Raw genomic sequence first — 23,994 nt, forward strand, 5'->3', positions numbered from 1 at the left:
CATACTTTACTTTAAATCAAACTCATCCACCAGAAAAGGAAATCTAGCTGAAGTTTGTGGAATTGGTCCTGTTGATATATACAAAGTGTTTATCTAAGATGGCACCAAAGAGCAAATGTAAGGACAGAGTGCAAATGTAATAACAAAACAAACAAAAAAAAATAATAATCACAGCATATATTAAATATTATTGTACAAAATAAAACAAAAGTACTTAAAATTGACATCAAAAGTTGAGCTCGTGAAAAATCAAAAACTACTGAAATTAACAGAAAATTACAATATTTACTTTGGTTCTATAGGTTAATTTTGCATTTTAAACTTTCTATCATCCATCCATCCATCCATTATCCAACCCGCCATACCCTAACTACAGGGTCACGGGGGTCTGCAGGAGCCAATCCCAGTCAACACAGGGCGCAAGTCAGGAAACAAACCCTGGGCAGGGCGCCAGCCCACCACAGGGCACGCACACACCCACACACTAGGGACAATTTAGAATCACCAATGCACCTAACCAGTATGTCTTTGGACTGTGGGAGGAAACCGGAGTACCCGGAGGAAACCCATGCAGACACAGGGAGAACATGCAAACTCCATGCAGGGAGGACCCGGGAAGCAAACCCGGGTCTCCTAACTGCGAGGCAGCTGCGCTACCACTGTGCCACCACTTTCTATCATACATTCATTTTTTTTGTAATTTTATATAGATACTAGTCATTTAGCCCGTTACAATAACGGGCGCTAGAACAGTAGTGCATAAACATTAGTAGGAACAGTCTATATTAAATGGCAAGGGACTTTGACCGCATTCTTTTTGTTGGTCATATTTTTCTTTGTCTTTCAGCCTTTCTTTTGTTGATGTTTACTTGCTGAGCTGACCGTACTTCGTGGGCTGCCGCCATGTATTGTGTGTCTTTAATTTTCTGTGACAGTAATACTGTCTTGTACGTCCGTAATATACCTTTAATTTTCTCTGGCGGTAATACAGGCGTGCGCGTCGGTAATATGCCTTTAATCTCCTCTGACCGTAATATTGGCTTGTATGTGGCTGTAATATGAGTTACTGTGTTGTGTACCTTTAATTTCCTCTCGCAGTAATACTGGTTTGTATTTCCATAAAACGCCTGAAACTTTCTCTGACAGTAATATCGCGCACTGCACCGTGCCCTGCGCATGCACACTTCACCAGAAGATACACACACACACGGACACCTGGACTCACACAGGGATTTTATTAAAGAGGATTTTTGATGTTAATTTAATGCAGTGTTTTGTATTTTATGCACTCATTTGTAAATTTATAAACTGAGCTTTTATTTTTTTTTTCGTTTTTTTTTTTTTTTTTTTAGGGAAAATTGATTTTAATTTACATGCATGGATTTTTTTTTAGTTACCAGGACACTGTGATAAATAAAAAGCCCTTACATGTACTGTATCTTCAACATGCTAAATTTTAGAACCTATTTTAGAACTACTATATCTGATGTACATCTTTGCAAACAACAATGTTTAAAATGTACTGAAATTGTACATTTTTTCCAACCATCCATCCATCTTTCTATCCTGCTTATCCGGGGAAGGCCCATGTGGCAGCTGGAGGCTCTCGCAGCAATCATTAGGCACAAGGTAGGAACAAACCCTGGATAGGACACAAGTCCATCTCAGGGTGAACACACACACAACACACACACACAGTGGGTGCCAATTTGTAGCTGTCAGTTCAGTTAAACTGTATGTCTTTGGACTGTAGAAGGAAACTTGGGCAACAGGAGGAAGTCCACTTAACATGCAATTTCCACCCAGGACAAGAACCCCTTACTGCAAGGCAGCAGCCCTACCACGGTGTCACTGTTATTTCATTTATTATTATTGTTGAATTATATATTAATAAAATAAATCATCATTATTATTTTTGTTACTGTCATAGTAGTAGTTGATTATTCCAAGGCATGTTTTTATTCTGTATCTTTTACATATTCCAATTATTGTTATTATTATTAAAATACATATACAGTTTATTAATAAAATAATTTTATATTATGTATTATAATTATAGTAGTAGTACCATTTGTAATTGTGTTATATTGCATTATATATATATACTGTATATTTTCATTATATTGCAGTTTTGAAAATGCTTTGTAAAATTCTATTTACTGTCTTTTTAAAGTGCAAACCAATCATGATTCTCCTGATAGCCTCGGTGAATAATGTTACTTATTGTATGTTTCACTTTCTTGGTAGCTTATACTTTTTAATCCGTTAAATTCATTACTCAGCTTTGAAAGAATAACATATCTGGCAGGAAGTAAAAATAAAAAAGACAACTTACACATACACACAAACACAAACATATTAAGAAAAAAAAGAAAAAATACATTTTGAAATTTTTACCTGCAGAAATGAGGATAATAATTCAATTCCTTCAGAGTCCAGCCTAGAAAAATATAAATTAAATGTTAAATAAAAGAAGTGGACATATATAAATTAACAGCTAATGCAAAACTGAAGAAATAAATAAGGTACCTTGGTGCATGATTAATCAATGGCTGTTGTTTGTATTTGGGAAAGTTATAAGATTTAAATTCCTCCATAGAAGATATTCCAGGCCAACTGTCCTCTGTAGGCGTACCTATATTAGAAAAAAGGGAGAAAAGCAGTTATTGTAACAGTCAAAGCATTTTTTCTGTCAACAAAAATGTTTAAGGTTGTTAATGCGCATTATCATTACCATAACAATCTTACTTATTGTTTAAAAATTTTGAAATAATATAGAATTACTGGTAGTAGTGAGGCTAGTGGATTGATTAGTGTCATTGCACAAATAAACACAAACACACACTAAAAACATAAAACCATAAATATGTTTTAATATGTTTTATATTTAATTAAAGTTTTCATAATATGGAATGCTCCAATTTGCTGATCAAAGTACCGTATACAGTAATCCCTCCTCTATCGTGGGGGTTGCATTCCAGACCCAACCCCGCGAAAGGTGAATATCCGCAAAGTAGAAACCATATGTTTATATGGTTAATTTTATATTGTCATGCTTTGCACAGAAACACAGGAGGTTGTAGAGAGACAGGAAATTTATTCAAACACTGCAAACAAACATTTGTCTCTTTTTCAAAAGTTTAAACTGTGCTCCATAACAAGACAGAGATGACAGTTCCGTCTCACAATTAAAAGAATGCAAACATATCTTCCTCTTCAAAGGAGTGCGCATCAGGAGCAGATTACGTCAGAGAGATAGAGAGAAATCAGAAATCAATAGGACTGTTTGGCTTTTAAGTATGCGAAGCACTGCCGGACAACACAGCTGCTAGGAAGGGAGCAACATGAAGGTAGCCTTTCAGCATTTTTTTTGAGGAGCGTCCGTATCGTCTAGTGGTGCGAACAGCCCCCCCTGCTCACACCCCCTCCGTCAGGAGCACAGAATGTCAGAGAGAGTGAGAGAGACAGAGAAAAACAAACAATTAAAAATCAATACGTGCCGTTCGAGCTTTTAAGTATGCGAAGCACCATGCAGGAAGCATATCGCTTGACAAAACAGCCACATTTAAGCCCAGCAAGGAAGAGAGCAATGTGAAGGTAATCTTTCAGTGTTTTTTGAGGAGCGGCCGTATCTTCTAGGGGTCCGAACAGCCACTGTGCTCACAATATATTTGAGGAGTTTTATTTAATACGTAATACATGCTCTGATTGGGTAGGTTCTCAGCCATCTACCAATAGCGTCCCTTGTATGAAATCAACTGGGCAAACCAACTGAGGAAGCATGTACCAGAAATTAAAAGACCCATTGTCCACAGAAATCTGTGAACCAGCAAAAAATCCGCGATATATATTTAAATATGCTTACATATAAAATCCGCGATAAGAGTGAAGCTGCGAAAGTCAAAGCGCGATATAGCAAGGGATTACTGTATACTTGCGTTTAAGTTCTCCCTTGGGTAAGTAGGGCTTGATTTTACTGTATAATTTCCCATATTTTATAATGTTGGTCGTATAAGTCGAATGCGGAAAACTCACGCTATTGGTCCAAGAGATTATGATATGCTAACGCCCACCCAAGAGAGTAACCACTGAGCACACTACCTTTTTTTTTCTTTCTATGTATTGTACCTACGTGACCACATGGTAATACCCGATAGTGATGGGAAGTTCGGATCATTTTACCGACTCGGACCTTTGAGTCTCGTTCAGCAAAATGAACGAATCTTTTTTCGAGTCATTTCGTTCATTTTAGCAAAATATAATTAAAATGTTACCTGTTACCTCCCTAACACATCTACTGCTTACACAAATGTTGATTACACTACAAACAAGACAAAACTATAATGCTATAAGAAACAGAAAATATTAATTCATTGTTTACCTGGGTCTTTAGTCTATGATTCGCTACTACTGAGCCGGTAAGTGGTCACGTGACAAAAGAACGAACGACTCGAGGAATGAACTAATCAATTCTCTTTCCGGCTCAGACTGCATAGGTTAAGCTTATGGGGCTGTCACGTGATGAACGAACGACTCAAACCCGAAGACTCGAGAGATGAACTAATCAATTCTCTTTCCGGCTCAGACTGAGTTGGTTAAGCTTATGGGGCTGTCACGTGATGAACGAACGACTCAAACCCAAAGACTCGAGAGATGAACTAATCAATTCTCTTTCCGGCTCAGACTGAGTTGGTTAAGCTTATGGGGCTGTCACGTGATGAACGAACGACTCGAAAAACCCGAAGACTCGAAAAAACTATAGAAAGTTGCGCAAATGCGCATGCGCGACTGAACGAATCACTCCCACGAGATGACTCGTTCTTCCCGAGTCACATTAAAGATTCGTTCAAAATGAACGAATCGTTCAAGAACGACCCATCACTAATACCCGAACTAATCCGATGCGACATTTGCACTGTTTAGTGTTTTTTGTATCTCACACACTCATACACCTTTATCGTAAGAACATCTACGATGGAGCGTTTGATCAGAAGAAAATGTGAAGCTGGTTTTAAATTAAAAGTTGTTGAAATGGAGAAAGAAATTGGTAACTGCGCTGCTGCAACAAAATTCGATGTGTCTGAGAAAATGGTGCATGATTGGAGGAAGCAAGACGATGTATAAAAAAAAAAAATAAATACATACATATTTTTGAATGGGCATATAAGTCGGGGTCTGATTTTATGATTGATTTTTCGGGTTTCAAGACCCGACTTATACGCTAGTATATATGGTATACTCTCTGAGGTATGCTGAGGAAAACGGATCAAAAACTGAGGAAAACAAACCTAAAGATCATCATTTTTACACGCAGTGAGCTAAACTCACATTGCTTTCAGCAGAAGTGGTTTAATGAGTTTCATCTTATTTTAAGACTTCAGTAACAATAAAGAAACAAATACATGAGCACTGCATTTAACATTAAACTACATTGGTGTTTAGCACACTTTATTACATTAAAGAAAATTGATTTTACAGAATTTCAGTGAACTTTACATCAAGATAGCACACTAGAACAAGCGGTTTTGAGAGGGCATGCACAATTTTGTTTTGGGCCCCCATTCTGTATGTATTTTATAAAGGAAAATATTTATAGGAGTCAAAAACGGTCCTGGGAGGTATTCCATGGAATGCACTTATGAAATTGAAGGAGAGTAAGCATCGCTAGAACTGGTCTCAGTCTTCAACTGAGACTCGATTATGCACATATTTGTGATATTTAAGCAGCCCTGAGAGCCAATCTTCAATTACACTGATCATAGTTGAAAAAGCACAGAAGAGAGTGCAATATCTGCAAATTGAGTACACATGACTTTTGAGTGTGAAACTGATGCAATGCACAGTGTATTATGGGAAAGCTTTGAAAAATTTAGACATTTACTTAAGCATCATAAAACAGAAAAACACATAACAGAGACATTGGCTGTCCTTAAAGCAGCTGATCAAGAAATAATGCTTGATCTATAATAACACAAAAAAGGAAATGCATCCACTGTTAAGAAAAAAAGGCTGCATGTCAGTCTATAGCAGACCAATGCATTATGGTTTTGAATTAGTGCACTGCATAATTAAATGTTAATAGCATTGTTGGAAAAAAATGTTTCCTTTGAATTGCCCAGTTTTAAATGTAAATATAGTTTGTAAACATCATACTGGAAACAATTAAAACAAGTTAAGTATTCTGTGGCAATATGAAGTGTATTTGGCAAACTGAAAATTATATAAACAGAATGACTAAAACAATACATATATACAAACATATATTGCACATTTAGCAACCAACAAGAAAGCAGCTTCTGCCAGTGATGCAAGTTTGCCATTCACCAAAATGTCTTACTGCAGAAAGTGACTAGTAATGCATGTCAATGTCATTTAAAGGGCTTTCCTATGCATTGATGCTATGAATGATTTGTATTTTACACAGTCAGCCTCTAATAAGCTTGGCAGTGCCATTATTTGCACATGAGTGAAGTCTATTGAGCCACTGATATTTGTGAAGGCTGAAGTGCAGTGTCTAAACATTATGTTTCTGATACAACTTTGGATAAATGCATTTTACATCGATTAACTTAAGAAAATGGTGGGGGTTGATTTGATTCAACCTAGTTTTTTTAAAATTTGACTTTCTTGTAAGGAATATTATTTGATTTTAATAAATTCAATAAAATGTTATAAAAAAAGAACAGCAGCATAAAAAAGCAAAGTTAATGCAAATGGTTTGCACATTTTGCTGTGTTGAGTTGACTTTGCAATGTATGGTTTCAACTAATTGATTATAATTAGTGTTGATTGGTGAAATTCATCAAAGCTTTTTTCACAGTACATATGCTGTATTTACTGGTGACCTTGTTCACTGCGTATTTTCCTATAAATTCACTCTGTGGCTGGCTTAGAGGAACATTTTTTTCCCATTGCCCTGTGACACTCTGCAAGGTCAGCATGACATCACAGAGCTGTAGCAGCCATGTATAGAACTTTCATGCATGTGTACAGTAAAGTAACTGCCAATCTGCTATACATTAGCTGACCATAATTGGATTATTATGAGTACTACCACCAGATATATAACACTAATCAATGTGTGCTGGCAGTGCAGTATTGCATAGCTAATTTGCTTCCATAATTAGCCATCTGCTGCAGCTAGACCCAAAACAAGCTTTATAGGAGCCCTCCCCTCTCCCTCAGAGAAAGAAAACACATGCAATCCTGTGGAACTGCAATAATAACAAAACATTTATTATTGTTTACAAGGTGTTTTTATCTTCTTAATGTAAGAAAAAAGTGCAAGCACATGCAGAAAGATAGGAAACAAAAAAAAGACATTCCAGTTGCTCCTGGAGCCGCAACTTCAAACAATGGAACAAGCTTGTCCCACTGCTAATGTGTGCCCCATGATTGGGACTCTGTGGCTGCAATGATATAGATATATATGTGGTTAGCACTGCTTCCTTACAGCTCAAATCACATTTCTGGCCATAATAATTGGTCCAATATAGTCGGCAGATGCTTCCCTAGGCCTCAGGGACAATTAAAACACCACTGCACACATTATAATCTGCTCAAAACTAGTTAAGTTCCTCCCTCCTAATTGACTTACGTGGATTTTGGCAAACTTATTGCGAAGGAAACTCAACAAGGTTTGCTCAGCACTACATATAATATGTGTTTTTGCAGTTCTAGAGTTGTCAGGAATTACCAAGTGATCTGTACTGTCATTTAACAATATTTGTTACAGAAAATCTTTAGTTCCCTCATTCATCGAATTTTCAAGTAATGGACATGCCATTAATGATTCTACAGGGATGCTGAAAGCAAGCTGACATTTTATGCATTGAATACAACCACAAAAATGTGTGAAAAACATCTTTAGGAGTACCAGCCGATACTTGACTATTTTTATAGTGAGTTTTCTTTTTTTACATATCCTTAATTATAAAATATATTGTATTTTTAATGTGGATTATTATAAAAATATTAAAGAGGCTGAATGCATTTAATCATTGAGGTGTGGAATTGAATCTATTTAACATGTCTTACTAATTAATTATCTTACAATATACATACAAATACTGTCATGACGTACAGTATATCAAAAATGACAACATGCTTTCTTTCCATTCATTTTTTGTGCTGGTGGTTTAAAAGATCTACATAGTACAGGGAACAGGATCGCACCAGGGTTGATCCTTGATGCGTGGTTTTTCTTGTACATTATTATGAACTTCTCTGCCCAGCTTAGTGTTAGAGGTTTAACTGACAATTTTAAAAACTTATAACCTAATTTTTATTACTATATCTTTTCCTTTTGTCTCTGGCAAACAAAACAGAGAAATGGAGGTGAATGCAGTAATAATTAAAATGTAACATGTAAGATTAATTTAAATGAAAATTTAGCAACATTAGATATACAAAAAAATTCCTCAGAACCTTTCTCCAAGGTGTTTTTACTCAACGAACGGAACTTTCATGAATTCTCAATCCACAACACTTTGTGAAGCTTCACCTTTATCCTGGTACAGAGCAGGCAAACAGCTGACATTCAGTTGCCACAATTACCAAGCATGAAATGCTCTGAACCTCTTTGATGGAACAGACACACCGGCTCAAATAAGCCCAGTATCTCAACTTAAGTGAGGCTTACATGCTAAGCGCTCTTCGTGGAATACCTCCCCGGCACTGACTTGTCATAAGCCTAGGGTTGGGGAAAGGGCGCAAAAAATGATAAGGCTACAACATAGACAATAATCCATCCATAAAAACAAAAACAATAATAATCCCCAAAGTGTCATAAAATAGGAGACACAGTTATGGCAAAATAAAAGTAAACACTCAATATGGCAACATGACTGCAGCTCTCTTTAAATGCATTGCTAAAGGCTGAGTGCATTTAAAGAACAAGCATCTTTCAGATGGGCTTACAGTAAAATTTGAATTACAATTTAATAAAATATCATCCTCTGTTGTTCATTACAATCTATGTGCACTACTGGATGGTGATATTGTGTTATTTGCATATGGTGACATTATACTACAATTTCATTGAATTTTGTTTTTAGTATAGTCAATTTTTTTAAGAGACCTTTATCTAATTTGTCTTTTTATGACGTATGCATTAACATGATAATACTAGGATTATGTTGTCACCATCACTGTGTGCTACCCTTAAGATAGTGGGTTAAATAAAGAGATATCCAGCCATCTAGAACCAAACTGCGTACACAGATGTTAAATGTCAATCTTTCTTTTCACTCATGTAACACAGTGTTGAAGTTTTAAAAGAAACATGAAATGTAATTCAAAGCAAAAAATAAAAAATGGTCAGCAGAGTCCAATTGCAACAAGTTTTCTGAAATGTCACACCACAAGATTATAGTTTTCTGAGTGAGTCTTACTGTCTGACATTGCCATAATAGCTTCAACATTATGAAATCGTCAAACCTCTGTTGTGCATTAAACCTCTCCACATATTGTTCCCACCATATCGGATTTGAATCCCTTGTAAAATTAATTTCAATGGTCAAACATATAAAATCGGATATAAGCGAAAACTTGAAACTGAGTCACTGTTGAATGCAGTCTAATTGTAACCTTGGGAGGCAGTTGCTCCATTCACTTCCTATAAATGGCACCCATACATACAGACATTCATGGGGCACATTCATAACACTATTGTGTTATTAAACATAATCTGCTTGCTGGTTACTAGCAAGTACTAAACTGCATTAAATTATTGAATCTGAAGATTATCACTACTAAATAGGTAGATGGATGAGCTGCAACAACAGTTACTGCAGCGCATAGATGAGAAGTAAGATGCTTAAATCCGGAATGCAATTTATATTAAAACTGGTAAAGTATCAGACAAAAATATTCAATTTTGGATGAAGCTGAAACCTGATCAAAAACTTAAATATCAATATTTCAGTAGAAGTAATGATACCTAACTCTCTAGCTGTGCTCACCAATTTTTTTTTAACAGTTTTTAAATGAATATGCTTCCCTCTTACTCAAATAATTTTGTTAGATGATTTTGCCTTATTTTTACAGAAACTTTAAATTTCATTTTACTGCCACTGTATTCCCCAATATCCTTTACTGATCTGTTTCTTTATCTTCAGCACTTACCCTAAGAAACCACCTAAGCAATTCTGGACTTTCTGTGGTGACATTCACCAAAGAATGCTGGATAAACTCCCTTTTTACTTTAACAGTCAATCCTACGTGCTGTACATTTATACTGTGTACCGTCTATGCTAGAGTGTTAGATACGTTGGACAGCCTTTCTCAACTGACAGTTGTTATATTGTCTGAAGTAATAGATCATTAATAAAAGACAAACAAAAACTTTACCCAGAAGTCTAAAAATTAAGTGCAATTCATCTTCAACTGTTGAGCCTGGAAAAAGTGGCCTTCCAGCAGCCATTTCATAAAATATACAGCCCACGCCCCTGAAAGTATAAAGCAAAAAAAAAAAACTTACATGTACTTTAAAGATATACAAACATTTTAAACATCACATATGTAATATACTTAGCAGTGGACCAAAAAAAAAAGAGTAATATTCAACAACATGGCAAACTTTATTTTATACACAATTATGAGAAATATTTTGTGAACCTTTGGAAATTTTTAAGATTCCATCATTAATGGCAAGTAAAATTTGATATGATCTTCAGTTATCTTATTACAACTGATAAAGGCAGTTAAATTGAACATATATCCAGAACAAAATTATTGGATCTTTATTGAAAATTTTGTTTACATATTGCATGTATGTATATATGTATAAATATATGAGCCCCTAAATTTATTAACTGATGCAGATTCCTTTAGCAAAAATAATTTTAGACAAATTCTTCTTTGTAGCTATTGATCTCATCTGCAAAGTACTAAGGAGATACTTTGGGGTATCCCTCTTTACAGAATGCATTAAAATCATATAAAGTATATATCGATCAGCCACAACATTAAAGCCACTGACAGGAGATATGACTAACATTGATTATCTCATTATAATGGCATCTGTCAAGAGGTAGGATATATTAGGCACTAAGTCAACAGTCAGTTCTTAAAGGTGATGCATTGGAAGTAAGAAAAATGAGCAAGCATAAGAATCTCAGGGACTTTAACAAGGGCCAAGTTGTGATGGCTAGACGACTGGGTCAGTGCATTTCCAAGACAGTAGTTCTTGTAGGGCGTTTCCAGTATGCAGAGGTAAGTACCTACCAAATGTGGTCCAAGAATGGGCAACCAGTGAACCAGTGACACGGTTGTGTGTGCTCAGTGCTCATTGATGGGTGAGAGGAGGGAGTGAAGACTAGCTTGTCTGGTCTGATCCCACAGAAGTGCTAATGTAGCTCAAAATGTTGAAAAGTGGAATGCTGACCATGACTGAATAGTTGGTTGCATGTGGGGCTGTGTAGCCGCAGACTGATCAGGATGACCATGCTGACTCCTGTCCATTGCTGAAAGCGTCTACAATGGGCATGTGCGTGTCAGAACTGGACCATAGACCAAAGTAAGAAAGCAGCCTGGTTTAATGAATCACACTTTCTTTTAGATTATGTGGACAGCCTGGTGTGTGTGTTGTGTCGTTGACCTGGGGAAGAAATGGCAGCAGGATGCACTATGGGAAGAAGGCAAACTGAGGCAATGTGTTGCTCTGGGCAATGTTCTGCTGAGAAATCTTGGGTTCTGGCATTCATGCCGGTGTTACTCTGACATGTGTCACATACCTAAAGATTTTTGCAGGCCAAATACAACCCCTTCATGACAATGTTATTCCGTAATGGAAGTGGCCTCTTTCAGCAAGATAATTTGCAGCTTCAGATCGAAAGAAGATGCTCTTATTTGCCACTAAACAGTTTCTAACAAAACATGGAATTAATTTTTTCTTCATTGATTTAAAACAAACCAGACCCCTAGAAAGTAAACCAGACCACCAAAATGGTTGATAGCTGGTACACTTTGATGGTATACTGTACGTTTTTACTCTGGGGAGGACAGATATGATGCTGTTTGCATGTCAGGCATGAGTAAAACCTATTTAGACATACTAGAACTTAGTAATAGACACTGGCACTTTGAATGTGGAATGTAGCACCTTGGGCAGAGAATTCACCAGAGCAAGTGAGTAGGGCTGATTGGCAAAATTAATCAAAGAGTTTCTCACAGTGAATATGACGTACAATGTGTACAGAAAAGAATCACTCCTCCCTTGAAAATATTCACGTTGTTAGTTTGCAGCCTGAAATGAAGACACACACACAAAATACTCCTCCAGCTGTATTTACTCAGTGCAACTTATAACAGCCAAGTGAAAGATATAATAGCAACAGTTCAGAAAAAAAACACAAAACTAGAATGAGATGGTTAAAGGATCACCCCCCTGTGTCAGTACTTTATGGAACCAAATTTTGCTCTGATTACAGTCATGAGTCTGTTGGGATACAATATGTACAATCAGTCAATCTGGATGATGATCATTGGTGGACTGCAATCTTCAAGTCATTCCACAGATTTTTAGTAGGGGTTAAGTCTGGGCTCTGATTGGTCAGACAAAGACATTCACCTTTCTCTCCTTCGGCCACTTTGTGGTCAACTTTGTTGTGTGCTTCGCGTCATTGTCATGTTGGAAAGTGAACCTTCTTCCCATCTTCAACTTTTTCTGGAAGAGGGTGTGATAAGTGGATTTATGGTGCTAATTTTAAGTAAGTAACCATGCCCCGGAAAATGCAGGCTGTAATCGGGTGTAGGTGGGTGTGTGTTATTATATTTTTCACTTGACCATTAGAAGTTGCATTGAGTAAATATAACTGGAGAAATATTTTTGTGTGTGTGTGTGTGTCTTCATTTCAGGCAGCAAAGCAACAAAATTTGAATATTTGGAAGGGGGTGAAGCTTTTCTATGCATACTGTATTTGCTAGTGACCTTGTTCATTGAATTTCTTCCTGGAAATTCGTCGTGCAGATGGCTTAAGTGTCTATTTTTTCCCCAAAGTGTCCCACAATGCTTTGTGAGGCCAGTGTGATACTATAAAGCTGTAGCAACCATGCACAGAAGTTTCTCCCATTCTTAATGTTAGATTGTTGCAGATGTTTTTGGGTCACAAGCATACGAAGAGAGGAAAAAAACTGCTGTATCATGCTTGTCAGTGCTGCTGGATATTTTCCTCACACACAATTCACTAAGGGGAAACCCCGCTCTACCACCTTGGTTTTTTCAACCCCAAATCTAGCTTTTAGATTGCTGTATGCAGACTTTCTTAGCTGACTATGTTTATTGCTTAGTTGCAGTTAGTTTATGGGTTCTGGCTGATGTGGTGGTGGCTGATATTGCTTTTTCTGATGATGATTACCTGCGCCTCAAAACAATTATGCGCTTACCATATGCACTCCAGACTGGATGCGGTGACATATGGCTTATGCATGGAGCTTGGCATTGCTCATCTGCGGTATATATACCGCTCCTCTCGGCGTCATTTTAATATTACCTCTGCATCTGCTGACACTATTTCCACGATTTGGTCTGTTAGACCTGTTTTCTCAAAAAGACTGTCTGCAGGACGATGGAGTAGGCAGACGGATTGGCTGAGACACCTGCTGCAGATACCGGACTGGAGTAACCAGAATTACAATCCGACTTAACTCTCCACTGTGTGCTCCTGAACTACAGATCGTTAACTAATAAAACTACTTTCCTCAATGACTTATTTACTTCTAAAAAACTGGACATGCTGTTCCTTGTAGAAACGTGGCAAAATCCAGGTGATTACTTACAACTAAATCTGCTTCACCCCCGTTGGATATAGTTACTTGTCTAAACCCTGTCTGACGGGCCGAGGTGGTGGATTGGCAGTGGTTCAGTGTCATTGTCTTAAAGCAACCACTGTTGATTTCATAACATTACGTCTTTTGAATACCTGGTTGTTAAAATCACTGGAAAGGCTTCAGTGCACATTATATTAATTTACAGGCCTCCTAAGCTTCAGCCGGATTTTTTCTCTCATCTTTATGAAATACTCACTCTTGTCTGTGGCATGTCTACTGCTGTTATTTTGCTTAGTGACCTTCATATTCTTGTGGATACTGACTGTCCATGTGCTTATGAGCTGCGTTCAGTACTGGATTGTTTCAGTTTTGTGCAGCATGTTGGTTTTTCAACCCATGCTAACGGCCATATTCTGGATTTTACATCTGGTTCTGTTAAGGGTATCTCAGATCACAAGCTGATTAAATTTAGTTTCACTTATCCCCTACCTAAAATAAGTCTAAAATCTAAAATAGCCTATCGTAATATCAAGAATATTGATCAGTTATCCTTTTCTATGACTGTCGGTGCTTCCTGTCTCCATGATGTTTCTGGATTGTCTCCACATTGTCACAAATTTTGGATCATTATGCATCTATTAAAATCTTCATTGTTCCTACTACCCGGACCTCTCCAAGGTTTACAGCAGAATTGCGTACCATGAAACAAACTGGTCGCTGCTTGAAAAGGCTCTGGAAGAAGATTGGTCTAGCTGTTCACCCCCTAGCTTACACCGAACACCTGAAGAAATACAGATGTGCCTTATTGGCTGCACATTCAAAGTACTGTTCCACCCTTTTTGACTTTGGTACTTGTCATCCTAGATCGCTTTTTAATACAGTTAACAGACTTTGTCAACCTGCTGTTAAAAATCATTATTCCTCTGTTGAGCACTGGACTATTTTCAGTCAAAAATTCTGACCATATATCAAGGTTTCTCTACCAACCATTCCTCATCTCTGTTGACCGTTTCTATTTCTAAATCTTCAGTTTATTTATCTAAATTTAACCCCACTACATCAACTTATATTGCTGAAGTAATACCTAAATCAAATCAATCTACTTGCCACCTAGACCCTGCCCCTACTTTACTGATTAAGGCTTGTACTGATGAAGTGAGAAATGGGAGTGGAAAGTTTATCATCTGTAGGTTCTGCACTGGTGTTGTTCCAAGTGATTTAAAAACTGCTGCTGTAACCCCTGTTTTAAAAAAAACCTGGCTTAGATCCATTACAGCTAAAATTTTATCGTTCAATCTCCAATCTTCCATTTATGGCTAAGATCTTAGAAAAGGTTGTTGCTGTTTAACTTAATGATTTTTTAAACTTGCATAACTTGCTTGAGCCTTTTCAATCTGGATTCAGAGCCCTACATAGCACTGAAACTGCTTTACTTAAGGTAACCAAAGACTTACTTATAACCGTAGATTCTGAGATGGACACTATTCTAGTTCTCCTTGACTTAAGCACAGCATTTGATACAGTTAACCATAACATTTTACTGTCCCGACTTTCAGCTATTGGTATCTCTGGTGTTGCTCTTTCTTGGTTCACATCATACCTCAGTGATCGCCAGTATTATGTCTTCATTAGGGAATACAAATCTGCCACTACTTCACTCACACAAGGTATCCCTCAAGGGTCAGTTCTAGGTCCAACTCTCTTTAACATCTTATGCTCCCATTAGATGAGATTATTCGTCGGTATGGTCTAAGCTTCCACTGCTATGCCGATGACACACAACTTTACATAAGTGTTGATGAAACTGCAAGATCTTCACCTGTTGTACTGACTGACTGCATTCGGGAAATCAATCATTGGATGACTGATATTTTTTTACGACTTAATCTTGATAAAACAGAAATCTTGATCGTTGGTATCAAATCTGTCCTCTCTACTCTTCGTGGGCTAAAAATTGACATTGATGGGATCCTGGTTGAACCCTCAGCATCAGTCCATAATTTGGGTGTCATCTTTGATCAGCTTCTTACTTTTCAACCACAAATTAGCTCAATAGTACAGAGAGCTTTTTTTCCATCTTCGCAACATTGCTCATCTGCATTCTTTCCTCAGTGTGAATGATACAGAAACACTGATTCATGCTTTCATCACTACACGTCTGGACTATTGCAATGCATTGTTCTATGGCCTCCCAACTAAATCTACAGTATCAATAGATTACAATATGTTCAGAATTCTGCTGCTCATCTACTTACACACACTAAAATTCTGCTCACATCCCTCCTGTCCATTATGAGTTGCATTAGTTACCAGTCTTTTCAAAAATCAAATATAAAATTATTCTTCTCACCTTTAAAGCCCTTCATGGTTTAGCCCCTCATTATCTGTCTGAGCTACTGCTTCCCTTCACTCCTGCTCGTGCATTAAGATCATTGGACGCTAACTTACTCACTGTACCTAAATACAGGTTAGTAACTATGGGTGGCAGGGCTTTCAGTGTGATAGCCCCTAAAATTTGGAATGATCTTCCTCTCAGCCTTCACGAGGAAAAATCTATTATTCATTTCAAATGCCTGTTAAAAACACATTTCTTCAATGAGTATTATTCTTTTTCTTGTATGTAATTTCTACTGTCTTGTTAATGTGTTTATTGAATTGTAAAGTGTCCTTGAGTGTATGAAAGACGCTACATAAATAAAACTTATTATTATTATTAAAAAAATGTGACAGTAGGTCCACAAACGCTGAAATACACTGTAAGATTTCCATCCCAAATTCATTTAAAAACATAAATAAAAACTTACAGTATTTTCATTAGAGTGGTACATTAGCTGATCATATTACGAGTACTGTCACCAGATATATAACACAGATCCCTGTGGCTGAAAGCACAGCACCACATGGCTAATTATGCATGCAAATTAGTCATGTGCCCACCTACATCCCAAAACAAGCCTCAAAGGAGCCCTCCCCCTCTTTCCTCATCAGCAAACATAGGACATGCAGTGATATAATAAAAATAAAGATTTATTACTATTTACATGGTATTTCTTCTTGAATGAAGTATCTGCACAAATAAAGTGGGGAAAAAAACAGATATTCTAGCTCTGCCTAGAGCTGCGTCAAACAATTGAACTAGCCAGTCCCATGCCACCACTACATGACACAGCCAATGTGTGCCCCATAAGTGGAAGTCTGTGAGGGCAATTATCTATATTTTATTGCTAGTTTGTGTCTGCCTGTTGTATTGTTTGTGGTACTCATTCTGTCTGCATGTTTTGTTGCTTGAGGCATGCTGGTGCAAAGATTAGCACTGCCCCCTTACAGCTCAGGTCACATATTTGGCCACCATAGCCAGTCCAGCCTAAATGGGAAACTTAAGAGATCACTGCACTATTATAACCAATTTAAAACTAGTTCAGTTCTTCCTTCCCCATTGACTTCAATGCATTTGGCTGAGTTCATCGAAGTTTGCAAGAGTGAACTCTGCAATGTTCGCTCATCACTACTAGTGAGGTATGTTGAAAAATATTAGCTAGATATACAAGTAGATGAAATTCTGTCTATGCTCGGCTCTGACTCTAGAGAATGGCTTCTCAATCAAGGGTGGTCTCTGCCTTATTCCATAGTTTCTTCAAAGCATGCTCTAGAGTGGTGTGGGGATAGTCACAAGCTTCCATGTCAAGCACATACCAAAAACTGGAATAAGGGTTGCCTCTATATAACTTCCAGTTGCAGAGAGGAAAACTGACTGGTTTGGTACATAATAGATTCAGTGCTAAATTATACTCTATAGTCTGATAGGGGACCTGTGTGGTGAATGAAAGAGAGAACAAAATATATGATCTATATCAGAGTGAAAAATTGATAATAGATTTGTGTGCGATCTAGGGAATATCCATAATAACAAACACCATGCTCCAAAGTAAGATTCCTTTTAAAGGTATTTGGTACTAGATTATCTTAGGTAAGAAAGTTTATGATTAACTTTGTACCTGAGAATTTAAATGTGGGTCATTCAGGTACAGAGAGATGCTCAGCTGTCAAATGATCACCATGAACAGACTTTATAGATTAAAATGAGTAGTTAAGATGTTCTGGGAATTGTTAGTGAATGTCTTTTTTCAGAGAATGCCTCTATTACTGAACCACTGCCTCAGTCTTATATAGAATAAGACTTGTGTGCAATTAGGAGATCAGATTATATTGATAGTTAACTATACTATATATAATTCACTAATGCAGCCGACCATGGCAGGCAGACGCAAGACAGAGCCATGCCCGCCAACAATTCACTAAGCAGCCGTGCGTGCCAATGATTTCCGCACGTGTTCAGTCTCTCCCTGTGCATTCCCTGTGCAGCGAGCGAGCCAGAGAGAGAGAGAGAGAGACACACACACACACACACAGGCGCGCGCGCGTGAGAGAGAGACACACACAGAGGCGCGCGAGACCATGGCAGGCAAGACGCAAGACAGAGCCATGCCCGCGAACTCACACAGCCCCGCCCACCAACAATTCACTAAGCAGCCGTACGCGCCTATGATTTCCGCACGTGTTCAGTCTCTCCCTGTGCATTCCCTGTGCAGCAAGCGAGCCAGACAGACACACACATATAGGTGCGTGAGAGAGAGACACACACACACACACACACAGGCACAGGCACGTGAGAGAGAGCCACACACGCAGGTGCGCGCGAGAGACACACACACACACACACAAGCGCACGTAAGAGAGAGAGAGACACACACACACACACAGGCGCGCGCAAGAGAGACACACACACACACACAGGCGCGCACAAGAGAGACACACACACACACAGGCGCGCGCAAGAGAGACACACACACAGGCGCGCACAAGAGAGACACACACACATGCGCGCACAAGAGAGACACACACACACACAGGCGCGCGCAAGAGAGACACACACAGGCACGCGAGAGAGACACACACACAGGCGCGCGCGAAAGACACACACACACACAGGCGCGCGAGAGAGACACACACACACACAGGCGCGCGAGAGAGACACACACACACACTGGTGCGCAAGAGAGAGACATACACACTGGCGCGCGAGAGAGACACACACACACACAGGTGTGCGAGACCATGGCAGGCAAGACGCAAGACAGAGCCACGCCCGCCAACAATTCACGAAGCAGCCGTGCGTGCCTATGATTTCCGCACGTGTTCAGTCTCTCCTTGTGCATTCCCTGTGCAGCGAGCGAGCAAGCCAGAGAGAGAGAGTGACACACACATACAGGCGCGAGAGAGCGACACACACATACAGGCGCGCGAGAGAGAGCCACACACACAGGTGTGCGCCCAAGAGAGACACACACACACAGGCGCACGAGAGAGAGAGACACACACAAACACAGGTGCGAGAGAGAGAGAGGGCTGGACGCATAAGGCAGAGAAGGCAGTTAAAGAATGCACCGGGCTTGATTTTGTTTTCAGTTCTATTTACAGCGATCGGTTCGTAGCGTGCATTGTTGCAATGTTACTTTTCTTGGTGGTTTATTAAATTACGGATTTTTCAAATGTTCATTTTTTTCCCTGTGCTTAAAACTCATTAAAAAAGTGTTTTTAGCGAGCAGTTCGTTGCGCTATAGCACGAACTCTTGCAGTGTTAAGTTTTCTCTGTTGTTCAAGGTTTTCTCAGTGTTATTCAATGTTTTCACATTTAGTTTACTATTACGCTGTGCATTCTATGGTATAATCTTCTATCTATCTATCTAGATATATAATTCACTAAGACCATGGCAAGCAAGATGCACGCAAGACAGAGCCCCGCCCACCAACTCTAAGACCATGGGATACGCACAACAGAGCCCCGCCCACCAACTCTAACCCTCCTCCCGAGTTCACCCTCGCTCTCAAGGCACGCAGCACCTCACCAAACACCGCTTCAGTCGCTTTCGTCTCTGCTACAGTCCACATGCACCTCTGAGCCACGTTGAATTTTCATTGTTCTTTTCAGTTCTGGCTGCCTTTCTATATAAAATCCACTAAGTTGCCCGACCATGGGATACGCACGCACACAAGACAGAGCCCCGCCTGCCAACTCTAACCCTCCTCCTGCGTCATGGGGTACGCATGACAGAGCCCCGCCCGCCAACTCTAACCCTCCTCCAGCGTCATGGGATACGCACGACAGAGCCTCATGTGCCAGCACGCAACACCTCACCAAACACCGCTTCAGTCGCTTTCGTCTCTGCTACAGTCCACATGCACCTGTGAGCCACATTGACTTTTCATTGTTCTTTTTGGTTCCAGCTGCTTTTCTATATATAATCCACCAAGTCGCCTGACCATGGGATATGCACGCACGCAAGACAGAGCCCCGCCTGCCAACTCTAACCCTCCTCCCGCGTCATGGGGTACGCACAACAGAGCCCTGCCCACCAACTCTAGCACTTACTGTCGCCGGTTGCGTTAACAAGCAACCTTTGTGGGGTCACATGCATGTACTTACACTGACAACAAATATGACAGCTCTTCCTCACAAACAAGATTTCACAAGACAGGAAAAACAGAACACCTGCAACATTACCTTCACATTGTTTTCCTTTTATTTCTGATCCCGTTCAACAACTATGTGGCGACATAGACTTCTCAACTGTGACTCTGGAACAACTCAGTATGTGAGCTATATTAAGCGTCACCAACGAAGACTCGCTACACCTTAATGAACAGATACTGAAACTTATCCCTACCGACGAAGTAACTTTCACCAGCGTTGACTCGATCGTCACAGACGATCCCGCAGATCAACTTTCATTCCCCGAAGCATTTCTTAGCAGTCTTACTCCCACTGGCATGCCTCCGCATAAACTCAAACTTAAAATTGGTTCAGTCGTCATGCTTCTCAGAAACCTCATGCCAGCAAGAAGTCTCTGTAAAGGCACTAGACTGACTGTTACCAGCACTCAACGCAATGTACTAGAGTGTAAAACAATTGCAGCTTCTACCTCACAAACTGTCCATATTCCCCGGATTTCCCTGACCCCATCAGATTCAAATTTGCCTTTTACTTTTACACGCAGACAATTTCCTGTTAGATTGGCCTTTGCAATGACAATTAATAAGGCACAGGGACAAACTTTCAAAAAGATATGCCTGTATCTGCCAAACCCAGTTTTCAGTCACGGACAATTGTATGTTGCTCTCTCCAGAGTTCCATCTTTTCATTCACTCACAGTCGTATCCTCAAACCCACCCCATTTGGACAACTGTGTCTTTCAGGAAGTGTTCACCCATCAATAAATAATTATGCGGCGCGGGTTGGCTAGTACTATATATTTTACTGATTTATTGACATAAAGTAAAATAGAATTATTGAGTCATGAGATATCCTGGTAAGAGTCATAAGTCACATGTTGAGTTTTATATCCACGTTAACTGGTAATGCGTTTTTTTTTTTAAATTATAATTACTTCTTCACCGCTGATTTAGGTTAAGGCCCTTAAATGTCTGTTAATATAGAAAACCCAATGTTATCTTAAAAGAGAAGTTATGCATATAAGCTAATGAAAAGAAGCATAGAAACTTACCACATATCAATCTGAGTAGAATATTCAGATGACCCTAGAAGGACATCTGGTGGTCTGTACCACAGTGTAACTACCTCATTGGAGTATGTTTTAGTGGGGACTGATTTGGCTCTGGCTAAGCCTACAAAGAAAGTAATTGTGTGTATTAAGACATCTTTAATTAGAACACATATTATACTTATTGTAATTCTTGACATAAATATATAACAATAATTTAAAAGTTTCTGGATGCAACTTATAAACACAATAAAAGTTTGGAGAACAAAAAATATTAAAATTATATCAATACACTTCACTGTATTGTTGCATTATCGTTAAAAACTATTTTTCTTTCATAGTGCCATTTTAAAATATCATATTCCCATCCCCTATTTAAAATGATATGCATATTTACTATATAAACCAATTTATAACAATGTATTTATTGATTCAATTATATGATTTTGTCCACTTCACGTCACCGTATTACATAAGGAAGACTTACCAAAATCAGCTAATTTGAGTTCTCCTCTCTCATTTATAAGTAAGTTTTGAGGTTTTAAATCTCGATGTAGCACTTTTCTCTTATGACAATAAGCCAAACCTCTCAAAATTTGAAACAAAAATACCTTTAGGAAAGAAAACAAAAAAGTACAAAAAAATTATAAAATGCACTCTCAAGAAGGACACCAATCAAAGTGAGATGTATAACCTTCAGATAGATAGATAGATACTTTATTAATCCCAAGGGGAAATTCACATACTCCAGCAGCAGCATATTGATAAAAAACAATATTAAATTAAAGAGTGATAAAAATGCAGGTATATCAGACAATAACATTGTATAATGTTAACGTTTACCCCCCCCCCCCCCCCCCCGAGTGGAACTGAAGAGTCGCATAGTGTGGGGGAGGAACAATCTCCTCAGTCTGTCGTGGAGCAGGACAGTGACAGCAGTCTGTCGCTGAAGCTGCTCCTCTGTCTGGAGATGATACTGTTCAGTGGATGCAGTGGCTTCTCCATAATTGACAGGAGCCTGATTGATTCAGGCCATGCATACAAAATATAGTCAAACCTGAATCATTCTGGTATCTGTGTTAAAATGTAAAAAATAATAATTCTTTAGGGTGAAGAAAATGAAAATCATTATATGGAAAAATATCTCTTTAGTGCCATAATAAATATCTTCACTGCTTTTTATTCATAGTGTGACAGGAACATAAAACAGTCAATAAAAATCTTGTTGAACTCACCTTCACATTGTGCATACTCATGATGTTTCCACAGTCATCCATATACTGCTTGAGATCTTTGTCCTACAACATATTTTAGAGTAGGTAAACAATGGCTTCAAAAGAGAGTGGTACACATCTTATTTCATAGTCAACTTGCAGTAAATTCATTTTTGTATTTTATCACAAATTACTATATTCCAAAAATAATTGATACAAGTACCTACATTATTCACATTATACTGTACGTTCCTAAATATTCTCAGACCACAAAAATCACACTTTCTAGAAAACATAACCAATTTAATTTTTTTGCAGATTTTCTCAAAACTCAAATCTTTATTTTCAACAATACACTTTTATAAATAAATACTTTTATAAAATGATTAACACTAATAAATGTATAATTTTATAAAAAAAATACTTTGAAGCATAATATTATACATTATATTTTATTTTAACACATACTTATAATATGCTTACATTTTAAAATAACACACTTCATATATAACTATTTTAGTATAAAATTAGTACTTTTTATGTATGATCTTACACAACTGTACTTTGCAAGGATAAAGCATATACAAGACAAAAGAAATTTGTACAGATATTGAAAGAATGTATTTTTCAGAGATTTAATTCACATTGGGAAACATTTTTTAATTTGAATTTATCAATGTACAAAATTACAGTAATTTTTTTTTGTTGCACACAAATGCAACATAAAATTCTACAATTTCTGCCTATATTGGTTATTTTAGAAAATATACAGTTTATGTATCTATTTTTAGATGTATCTGTATTTTTATTGTTTACCTGTTAAAAGATCTGCTTTATTTATACAATATGAGTATAGATTTTACTGTTACATTATGAACAGTTTATTTCATATGGATGGCCTGTTACTGTGTCTTTTTGTTATATTATTTAGTAAAAGTTATTTAAGGGCTTCAGTTCCCTTTAGGTTTGTATGGATTTTCCACTGAAACATAGCTTCACTAAAGTTCACCATTATTACTTTGTTATTTTAGTATATGATTTATTTATTAATTCTGCCTTGTTTATTCTTTTTTAAAGTTTCTTTTTTGCTATTCTGTATAACTTTGCTTTATATAGTACAACTATTTTGGTGTCTTCTTCATCTTTAACATAATACATTGCAAAATAAACTGACCACAAAAAAAGAAATGTATTATACTAGAAATAGCACTTTTCACTGGGCATTCAACTGCAAGGCACTTTACAAAGTACAAAATAATTAAATTCAAAGCAAAATGATACAGATACAAATTGAAATGGTCTTGAGAATAGGGGTTGTCCTAAATTTACAGAATAAATGCAAACAAAGGGACAAATGAATGGCAAAAAAAACAACAATCATTGGACTCTTTTATATATATATATATATATATATATATATATATATATATATATATATATATATATATATA

At 37.8% G+C, this 23,994-nt stretch overlaps 1 protein-coding gene across 1 annotated transcript in view; it reads right to left on the bottom strand.

Moving 5' to 3' along the window:
• cdk17 (cyclin-dependent kinase 17) overlaps positions 1–23,994 on the bottom strand; it is a 206,036-nt gene that overhangs the window by 15,156 nt on the left and 166,886 nt on the right. The window contains exons 10-15 of the mRNA XM_028813614.2: positions 22,565–22,627; positions 21,817–21,940; positions 21,333–21,453; positions 10,351–10,448; positions 2,530–2,635; positions 2,398–2,440 (exon numbers count right to left, since the gene is read on the bottom strand). Coding sequence (XP_028669447.1) covers positions 2,398–2,440; positions 2,530–2,635; positions 10,351–10,448; positions 21,333–21,453; positions 21,817–21,940; positions 22,565–22,627 — 555 coding nt within the window. The remainder of the gene's footprint in view (positions 1–2,397; positions 2,441–2,529; positions 2,636–10,350; positions 10,449–21,332; positions 21,454–21,816; positions 21,941–22,564; positions 22,628–23,994) is intronic.

The sequence above is a fragment of the Erpetoichthys calabaricus genome, chromosome 1, assembly GCF_900747795.2.
Source record: "Erpetoichthys calabaricus chromosome 1, fErpCal1.3, whole genome shotgun sequence".
Classification (NCBI taxonomy): Eukaryota; Metazoa; Chordata; class Cladistia; order Polypteriformes; family Polypteridae; genus Erpetoichthys; species Erpetoichthys calabaricus.